The sequence below is a fragment of the Microtus pennsylvanicus genome, chromosome 3, assembly GCF_037038515.1.
Source record: "Microtus pennsylvanicus isolate mMicPen1 chromosome 3, mMicPen1.hap1, whole genome shotgun sequence".
Lineage (NCBI taxonomy): Eukaryota > Metazoa > Chordata > Mammalia > Rodentia > Cricetidae > Microtus > Microtus pennsylvanicus.
This window is the reverse complement of record NC_134581.1, coordinates 63,227,953-63,237,944: the sequence shown is the minus strand read 5'-3', so window position 1 is coordinate 63,237,944 and position 9,992 is coordinate 63,227,953. Positions and strand designations below refer to the sequence as shown.

Genomic DNA, 9,992 nt, shown 5'->3' with positions numbered 1-9,992 from the left:
TGGACTTGGGAGGGCTGTGGCTTACTGAAAGTTTGGGCTGAGGACCCACGAAGATAGGTGAGGTGACAATTTGAGATCCTTGGCAGCTGGACTGAGAGATTGTCAAGCCACTCAGCTCTGAGGAGGAACGCCCTCCAACACTGAAAGGCATGAGGGAGGACCCTGGCAATGGCAACTTGACTTCTTCCAAAGACATTTTTTAAAAAATTATTTTTAGCCAGGCATGGTGGCACACATTTTAGTCCCAGCCACTGGGAAGGCAGAGGCAGGCAGATCTCTTACATTCAAGGCCAACCTGGTCCACACAGTGAGTTACAGGACAGCCAGAGTTACACAGAGAAACGCTGTCTCAAAAACCAGTTTTTGTTTTATTTTTTTAATTAATTAATTAATTTATTAAAGATTTCTGCCTCCTCCCCGCCACCGCCTCCCATTTCCCTCCCCCTCCCCCATCAAGTCCCCCTCCCTCATCAGCTCGAAGAGCAATCAGGGTTCCCTGACGTGTGGGAAGTCCAAGGACCACCCACCTCCATCCAGGTCTAGTAAGGTGAGCTTCCAAACTGCCTAGACTCCCCCAAAGCCAGTACATGCAGTAGGATCAAAAACCCATTGCCATTGTTCTTGAGTTCTCAGTAGTCCTCATTGTCCGGTATGTTCAGCAAGTCCGGTTTTATCCCATGCTTTTTCAGACCCAGGCCAGCTGCCTTAGTGGGTTCCCGGTAGAACATCCCCATTGTCTCAGTGTGTGGGTGCACCCCTCGCGGTCCTGAGTTCCTTGCTCGTGCTCTCTCTCCTGCTCCTGATTTGGACCTTGAGATTTCAGTCCGGTGCTCCAATGTGGGTCTCTGTCTCTGTCTCCTTTCATCACCTGATGAAGGTTAATATTCAGGAGGATGCGTATATAAAAACCAGTTTTTAATATTCTATTGTGTGTGTTGTGTGCGTGCCAGAGCGCTTGTAGTGGATCAGAGAACTTGCTGGGGTCCTCCTTCACCCACGGCGGCCCAGGGATCTCGTCCCACTGCTTCTGGTCGTGGAGGGCAGAAGGCCAGGGTCTTCCTCCCGCCCCCAACGCGGGTGGTCTCTAGGATGCTGTGTGCTGAGAGAGGCTTTTCCACGTGATAGTGTCCTCAGTCCTCGACCCACTTCCGCTTCGCCCAGCCCACTAAGCCCTAGTGTCTGAAAACCGGCCTGGCAGTCCGTGGCAGAAGGTGTCACCCAGCCCGCGGCAGGCTGGGCGGAGCTTCGGAGGGGAGGCGTCGAGCTGCGCTTCCGGCGGGCGGTGCTGGGGCTGTGCGGAGTCCCGCCCCTCCGCCCCTCGAGCGCCCCCGACTTCGCCTCTGGCCGGAACCTGCGCCCCGAACCAGGAAGCACCTGGCGGCGGGCGCGGGATGGCTGGGCCCTGCTGGGGTCTTCCTCGGCTGGACGGTTTCATCTTTACCGAGCGCCTGGGCAGTGGCACGTACGCCACCGTGTACAAGGCCTACGCCAAGGTGGGTGTGGGCGGGCCGTGCCCGAGATGTCCCGGCGCCGGGCACCTACCTGGCTCCTGTGCCCGCCAGCCCCGAGCAAGTGCGGCTGGGTGACCGGCCGGCTGGAGCAGGAGAGAGGCGGCCGCCTGACGCCTGGCGAGTGCAAGAGGCTGGAGCTGGCCGCCCCTCTTAGGTTTAAAAACAAACACACGCCGGTTTGCTCTGGAAGGGCGGGCGAAGACGTAAGGGAACCTCGGTGTCAGTGGCTGAGGAACCGGCTCTGCACGGAAGTCGCCTTAGGGGCTGGGAGGAGTCTGAGACCAGACTCCCCGGGAGGCAGGACCAGTTAGAAGGCAGAGTGGCCAGTTCTAACAACCTTGACATTCTTTTTTTTTTTTTTTTTTTTTGGCTGCTCCAGAAGGTTAGAAACAGGGATTTGGAGAACACTTGCTGGGTTGGGAAGCCAGGATTCCAGAATCTGGGTGCCTCATTGATTTGGGAAGGGGAAGCTGGGAAACTTGGAGGCCTGTGGAGAGTGGATAGACCCAGGTAGGGGGAAGGTTGCAGAGGGACCCCGAGCCCTCTCTAGCCCATGGGGCAGGTTCCCCCAAGACAGAGACCTCCAATTTCCTGTCCTACAGAAGGATACTCGGGAGGTGGTAGCCATAAAATGCGTGGCCAAGAAAAGTCTCAACAAGGCATCTGTGGAAAACCTCCTGACTGAGATTGAGATCCTCAAGGGCATCCGGCACCCCCATATTGTGCAGCTGAAAGACTTCCAGGTGCGAGCCTGGGGCGGGGCTCCCTCCTAAGGAGGCTGGAGGAAGGGACACTGCCTATAGTTGCCTCTTTACTTCCAACCACAGTGGGACAATGACAATATCTACCTCATCATGGAGTTCTGCGCAGGGGGTGACCTCTCTCGCTTCATCCACACCCGCAGGATCCTACCTGAGAAGGTGGCTCGTGTTTTCATGCAACAGCTGGGTAAAAGCCAACGGCCCGCCCTGTGTTCTCTTCCCCCCACCCCAGTGCTTCGCAGTCTCCCATGTCTGTGTCCTACCGTATGTGGGGAGTTCTTCCACATGTAGAACATGATGTAAGAACCTTGTAGACTCTTCCAGGGTCCAGTAGGTGGAACCCAAGTGCTTTAGTGAGGAAGAATGCAAAAGGACTTGGGCTTTTCAGGAGGCTCCTAGAAGGGGGGAGGGCAGTGTCTTATGAAGGGTACAAAGAGCAGGCCTTTGGGGAAGTGTTTAGTGGTGGCAGGAGTTCCAGGTGATGGCGGTGCATGCCTTTAAAAAGTGACAGGAGTCTGGTGCTTCCTTGTATCCTGCAGTCCAGCCAGGACAAAGCCACTGTAATGCCTCAGGAAGAGGGTAAATGGAAGCCTGGGGCAGGGAGAGGCAGGTGGGAACTAGACTCTGACTAATTTTCATGGGGCCCGCTCCCCAGCTAGTGCCCTGAAGTTCCTGCATGAACGAAACATCTCTCATCTGGATCTGAAGCCCCAGAACATTCTGCTGAGCTCTTTGGAGAAGCCCCATCTGAAACTGGCAGGTCTGAGTCAGGAACAGCAGGGTGATGGTGTAGAGTGGGTGAACCGTGAGCTCCTTGTTGGGCTCCCTCAGCATCCTTGTCCCCTGGGGTCCCTGTCTTCAGTCATTGGTGGCAGGTCAGGTTTGAGCCTGTCACCAAAAGGTAGCGCCTGTTCTCAGGCTGCACACACTTAAGTCCCGCAGTGCTGTGGATGGAGTTAGGGATCACTCTGGGTCAGAGATGGAGCTCAGTCTGGCAATAATGCCAGTGTGTGACCAGCATCCAGGATCAGTCTGTGAGTAGGGACCCAACTTAATCTGTCATTAGGATTAGGGCTCAGTCTGGACACCTGAGGAGAATATGGCCCTGGAAGGGTGGTCGTGGCCTCTGATACAATTTGAAAAAGAATGGACTTGAGTTTGGAGGCCAGAGAACATGCTTAGTCCTGGGAGGAGGGGCAGGAGGACTTTCAGTGCTCATGGTGTTTTGAGATGGGCTTCTTAGGAAGATGGTGCTTAAAAGGCTATGTGCCGCGAGGAGGGTTTCCACCCCAGAGTGACTTAGGTTGAGTGCTGTGGATCATAGCACAGGGGAGGAGACAGGAGCAGTCCCGGTGAGTCTAGGGTGGGGAGGAGCTCTGATTACAGTTACAGTAGCAGCTGGGATTTAAGCCCTGTGCCTGGCCTCTTGCCTGCAGACTTTGGCTTTGCACAGCACATGTCCCCACGAGACGAGAAGCATGTGCTGCGTGGCTCCCCACTCTACATGGCTCCTGAGATGGTGTGTCAGCGGCAGTATGATGCTCGTGTGGACCTCTGGTCTGTGGGGGTCATCCTGTATGGTGAGACCTTTGTTCCCTTGCTCTCCACCCTGCTTACTCTGAACTTGGGCAAGGCTTCTCTGGGCCCCTCCTGGGTTCTGATGAAAACTGGAGGCCCCAGGGCTCTACTCCAAGGGATTTTGGTTCCCTTCCCAGGGATGAGCGAGGCAAAACTTAACCGTTTTCTTCCAGCCTCCCCTCTGCCTTTTTCCGCAGAAGCCCTCTTTGGACAGCCTCCTTTTGCGTCCAGATCGTTCTCAGAGCTAGAAGAAAAGATTCGCAGCAATCGGGTTATTGAGGTGCGTCTTGCAGGGTTGTGGCATCTGCTGGGGATTGAGGGGTTCAAGGCCCTAGGTTTTTATTCCTCTGGTGCAGACTGCAGTCTAGGCTCCAGGCCTTTCATGGTGGTGGGACATGCTCTACAGTGGAAGTCTTGGATCTGGTCCATTCCTGAGGATCCAGGTCAGCCGCAGCAGGCAACCAATGGGGCAAAGGCCATGATGGAGCCAGGTCCAGTCTTCCCATAGAACTGGGCTGGTGGCAAATTCCCATTTGATAGGAGCCTGGTAAAGGATGTGTGGCTCTCTTCCTGCTCGTCACCACCTGCGTGTTCTCCTCAAGTCTTAGATAGCCCACCTCCAAATATGTACCCCTTACGGGAGTTCCTAAGAAGCCTCGGGCTTTGGACTCAGCGTCATATGTCCCTGCCATATTCCTCTGCAGCTCCCCCTTCGGCCCCAACTCTCCCTAGACTGCCGTGACCTGCTGCAGCGACTTCTAGAACGGGATCCCAGCCGTCGGATCTCCTTCAAGGACTTCTTTGCCCACCCCTGGGTGGACCTGGAGCACATGCCCAGTGGGGAGAGCCTGGCGCGGGCAGTAAGCAGACCAATGGGGATGAGGTGGGCTAGGTCTCATTTACCTACTGTGGTGGTGAACTGTCTCATAGAAGCTGAGCTGGTAGCCACAAGGCAGGTGGGATTCTGACTGGTGCTGGTAGGTGTGGCATTGGGAAGTTAGGTCTGACCGCTGATTCTCCCCTCCCCTAGACTGCCCTTGTGGTGGAGGCTGTGAAGAAGGACCAGGAGGGGGACGCTGCCACAGCGCTGTCACTCTACTGCAAGGCTCTGGACTTCTTTGTACCTGCCCTGCACTGTGAGGCCCAGACCATTCCTATGACCTGGGTGCAGAAGGGGCAGGAGTGGGGTCAGGCTCCCCATTCAGGACCTTAGGGGAGACAATGCAGACGATAAACCTGGAGCTGGTATCTGAGGATTGCAGAGGGCTGACTGTGGGCGGGGATTTCCAGACAGAATCCTCATGTGAACCCTTCACCTTCCACAGACGAAGTGGATTCCCAGCGGAAGGAGGCCATTAAGGCCAAGGTAGGGTGATCTCCCCAGGAGGAAATGGATGGACATGGAAGAAGAAGACCCAAAGATCACAAATCTCTGACAGATGGCGCTCAGATTTGGAACCTCCTCTGTCACAGGATAGGGCTGGGGGAAGGATTAGGTCAGGCTAGCGTGTTTGATGTCTGACCTGGTTAGTGTGAGGCAGTTACTGAGGACCAGAGACAAATTTGGAGGTGGGTGCTGGCTAAGGGGACAGCCCTCAGCCCCTTATTCTCCTACAGGTGGGGCAGTATGTGTCCCGGGCAGAGGAGCTCAAAGCCATCGTCTCCTCCTCCAACCAGGCCCTGCTAAGGCAGGGCACATCTGTCCAAGGCCTGCTGCGAGGTAGGCTTCAGTTCTTGGACCATGCACGAGTCCTGGCAGCCCCACTCCATCTTGACAGGGAGACTGAGGTAGGCTTTCTGTGGAGAAAACAACAGGCTGCTCCCTTCACTGTGAGCCTTTCCTCTCACATCAGAGATGGCCCGTGACAAGCCTCGCCTCCTTGCTGCCCTGGAAGTGGCCTCAGCTGCCATGGCCAAGGTTTGTTTCCTTGGGAAGGGCACAGGTGGGTTGGAAGGAAACCAAGGGCACAACATGGAATAATGTGATGTCCCTCTGCCTGTAGGAGGAAGCTGGCAAGGAGCAGGATGCCCTTGACCTGTACCAGCACAGCCTCGGGGAGCTGCTACTGCTGTTGGCAGGTAAGGCCACAGCCCGCTTCTGCCTCTGCCTCTGGCTGCCCTGTCCTCACCATCTTTGCTCTCTTTACAGCAGAAGCCCAGGGCCGAAGGCGGGAACTCCTTCACACTGAGGTACTCAGTGGGTGTGGGAGTAGAGTGTCTTCCTCTCCTTTTACCCAGCTGTGTCTGTGGGACTTCTTTAGACTACATGTGGAATTCCCCTGCTCTCGGGTGTTTCAAGACCAGAGTGCAGGCCTCAGAATAGTGAAGTCAGTGACCCAGGACTTTGGTGCCTGGGTAAACCAAAAGTTTGTTGGGCTCCTGCAGCAGGGCAGGTTTCCTGAAGGAGGGAGCAAAGTAGAGGATCAGAGACAAGGCAGAGGACTCCAGAGAGCACCAAGGGTGAAGAAGCACTTGATTTGAAGCCTGCTCACTTCTGGGCGTGCCTTCTCTTGGCAGGTTCAGAACCTCATGGCTCGAGCTGAATACCTGAAAGAGCAGATCAAGGTGGGCATAGATGAGCCACACTGGGCAGTGGGCTGTGGGTTCTTCCTCTTTGTGGTTGTGTGTGCACTGTGGCTTCTGAGTCTAGCTGTCTGCCTTACCCCTGCCATGCTTTACGTCCCACAGATAAGGGAATCTCACTGGGATGCAGCGACTCTGGACAAAGAGGGACTGTCGGAGTCTGTCCGTAGCTGTGAGTCGTGCCCTGGGGTCTGACAGCCCATCACAGGGTCCTGCCTCCCTTGCCACAGACCCAAGCCTGACTTTCCCTTTCCCCTCCCTCAGCTTGCACACTACAATGACACCAGAAGGACTAGTGGATGGGACACAAGCCTGAGAGAAGCCGTTTACCAGCCCAGGTTCACACCCGTGCACCTGAGGCCTCCCTGGATGAACACCTCCAAGATGCCCTCATCCTAGTTCCCAGTGTTCATCTGAGTGCTCTCCACCCCTGGGGATCTGGTGGCCAGGTGTACTGAACTCTGGGAGGATTACCTTCATATGACATTGTTATTAGGTGATGTTGGCCTCAGGATATCATCACACTGTATTCTGCTCTGCAAAGAGGACATCATGTCTCTTGAGGGCACCTCTCTTCTTTCCCTGCTACCAGGCAGCTGCTGTACCTGGGCCAACCCTTCCTGGGAACCTTTTTTCTAGCCCTGCTCCCTTCTTGCACTGGAATAGGACCCTCCAGTACCCCTCAGGGACTACCTACCCTACAGAATGCAATCAGCCCTGCAGAACTCTCCAGTCTTTCCGGGAGCACACGCCTGCCGTCCTTTTCAGTACTTTAAGACAATCCTTCATGCATGAAAGTCATGTCCTTTGTAGAGGTGGGGTACATGTGAGAATTTCAGGACTATCCCTGCCTTGGCATAGAGGAGGGGATCCTCAGGGGGAACATGCCACCTTAGCCGTATAGTGGGCCCTGTGCTAGAGCGGGGGGTTGACTGGGTCAGGGTCTTCTCTTTTGTCTTGTTAAGCCATGGATACCTCCACAGTTTATAGCTTATGTGAGCTGGAGATGAATTTACATACCTGGAATTATTGGAGGGTTTCTTTTTATTGCCCCCCCCAATCATCTTGTTTCAAATTTTTGTGTTGAAGGCTGATTTTGAATAAGGAACAGGGGAGCTGTTCTGCATCAAATAACCCCAAATCACAAGCAGTGAGAGTTTCTTTTTTTATTTGTATGGGGGGAGCAGGGGTTATTTCTAAAGTCAGAATGTTGGTGATTTCTAATCATCCTGCCCTTAACTGCCTCCATAGGGCAAAGTGGAGCATCCTCCTTGCCAGAGGCTGGTTGTATGTAAAGAATGCGGTTCGTTGTTTCTCTATTAAATTATTTTCTGTACTTATACATCTCTTCTTGCCTTGAAAAAATAGGTGAAGCCGGGCCGTGGTGGCGCACGCCTTTAATCCTAGCACTCAGGAGGCAGAGACAGGCAGATCGCTGTGAGTTCGAGGCCAGCCTGATGTACAAGAGCTAATTCCAGGACAGGCTCCAAAACTACAGAGAAACCCTGTCTCAAAAAACCAAAAAAAGAAAAAAGGAAAGAAAAAGAAAAAATAGGTGAAGTGTCCCTACTCATCACCTAGGAAAGCTGGGGAGAGGGAAGCAGCAGGTGCACATCTGTCTTCCTCTCTGGGGATCCAGGAGCCCCACTGATTGGCACCATTTCTGCCCACTACCTAGTGTGTGTTGGAGAGGGGCGGGGCAGGGGGGGACAGGCCTGGAGCCCAGCCAGGCCCTTGCGGTACATACCTCAGCTTCTTCGTAGCAGGTGGCAAGCCCTCTAGAAGCCTTCTCTCTGCACCATCCCACAGTGCACCCTCCATGTCCCAGGCTTCTCATTCTTCTCACACTGGGCCAGTGACTGAACAGCAAGCTGGGTTTTAGGAAAAGGGCAACTTTTAGAGTTTCTTCATCTCATTCCTAGTCCCTCAAAGATCCCTAGACTGGGTAATTTCCAACAGTCTCGGGCCTACTACGAGGGGTCTGTGGGTCTGATACAGGAGAGGTCAAGTCAGAAAGAATGAAATTTCTGTAGCCTTTGTCCTAGCCATTGTGGGGCAGTGTGCAACAGTGTCCTATGGGGCAGTGGGAGCTGCTGAAGTCATGGTTCTGGTCCTTGGCCCGATGCTTAGCCTGCACGGTTAGTCTGTTGGTGATGAGGCAGTGTTTATGGGCCTGTTACATAGCATGAGTACAATAAAATATTATTTTCAAATGTAGGGAGAAAGCAAACTTCAAATTTTCTCTGGGAATGGAGCAGATAAAAAGTTTCAGTAAGAAAAATTAGGGAGAAGAAGGCAGGGATGAATGGAGAAGACTGGCTGGGAGGGAGGCAAAGCTCACAAAAGGGCGAGGCAGAGGGGCATCGTGGCTTTAGACTTGTTTCTTGTCATAGCAGCGCTGGGCAGCTGCCTGAGAGCAGGGTGTTTGAGGAGAGGACTGCATGGGACACCCAATACAGGAGGGGCATGGGAGTCTGAGGCTCTGGGAAGGGCTTCTCCCAAGTGTAGAACTGATGTCCTCCAGGAAGGTCCTGTTGCCAAACTACCTGTGAAGCAGGTGACTAGGAGCTGGAGCAAGAGGGGAGGGGGCTCCGGAGAGCCTTTCTAGTGGCACAGGCCAAAGGAAGCTCAAGATCTGCTTTCCAAATATTTTCCATCTGAGAGGTGAAGAACTGCCGCCACTTCCTACCTCCCAGGCTTTCAGAGATGTCCATCCTGGAGCTCCGTCCCTTGTCCTCCCATCTCACCCAAGACCACAGTGACGCAGGGACGGCACCTGGGCCTGGACCTCACATTTTCCCAAGGGCCAGCCCCTGGAGGAGCAGCTAAGCCTCTGGAATAGACCAAAGGATGCAGGTGTCTGGGCTCTGCCTGCAGCACACACCTCCCCCTTTTATAGGAAAGGATATACAGCCTTAGTTCCTGCTTGTGATCTGGAAGGACTCTAGCCTGAGAGGCCAAGTTGCTGTCCCAGGCTTCTCTGAGAGGGACACGGCTGAGCCAGGAGGGGTGCAGCACATCAATGGCCGCTTTTCCCCATAGTAATTCACACTACCAAGCTATCACTTGAAATACCAAACACAGAGACACAAACAACTGTGTCCTAGCTCACATGTAGACCTACATTCATGGTCCTGCTGAGTGAGGGCGGCACTGCTACACACCCCTGGACCCAGGCCAGTGACCTCCCCACCCCTCCCACAGGCTGTGGGAATAGCAATGCCTGGCAGTCACAGGGTTAGAGGCAGGACTGTAGGCTCCACAGCCGTGTAGCAACCTCAGCTCTGGGATAGAGGACAGAAGCTCCCACCTCCCAGTGCTGAGCTGAGCGTCAATTGGGTCAATAGGCACTGTCAGGAGCTCAGCTGGACAAGTGACTATGCTCCAGATGTCCCCAGTGCCTGCCTAGGGCTTCCAGTGTCTGAGGAGGGACCATCTGGCGGTTGGGAGAAAGGGAGATCCTGCACATTCCAAAGCCTGGCCACCCTCCCCACCCCAGCCCTGGGAAACAGCTGGCCTTAGAAAGCCACTTGTTATTTCTGCACTCCTCTTCCCGTTG

At 54.4% G+C, this 9,992-nt stretch overlaps 1 protein-coding gene across 6 annotated transcripts; it reads left to right on the top strand.

Annotated features, from left to right (window-relative positions):
* The first annotated feature begins 1,208 nt into the window (after positions 1-1,208).
* Positions 1,209-7,773, top strand: Ulk3 (unc-51 like kinase 3). Of its 6 annotated transcripts, XM_075965757.1 has the most exons (17): positions 1,285-1,493; positions 1,891-2,021; positions 2,114-2,254; positions 2,339-2,459; positions 2,928-3,032; positions 3,709-3,852; positions 4,048-4,130; positions 4,555-4,710; positions 4,881-4,986; positions 5,176-5,216; positions 5,468-5,570; positions 5,704-5,768; positions 5,854-5,929; positions 6,000-6,040; positions 6,368-6,415; positions 6,539-6,605; positions 6,698-7,773. In XM_075965757.1, exons 4-17 carry the CDS (start codon positions 2,366-2,368, stop codon positions 6,712-6,714), a joined length of 1,146 nt encoding a protein of 381 aa, XP_075821872.1. In that variant the 5' UTR covers positions 1,285-1,493; positions 1,891-2,021; positions 2,114-2,254; positions 2,339-2,365; the 3' UTR covers positions 6,715-7,773. The 6 variants fall into 6 exon arrangements, with proteins under 6 accessions (XP_075821873.1, XP_075821869.1, XP_075821868.1 ...); XM_075965758.1 differs by lacking the exon at positions 1,891-2,021 and having other exon boundaries at positions 1,209-1,493; positions 4,024-4,130; XM_075965754.1 differs by lacking the exon at positions 1,891-2,021 and having other exon boundaries at positions 1,260-1,493.
* Positions 7,774-9,992: the final 2,219 nt, after the last annotated feature.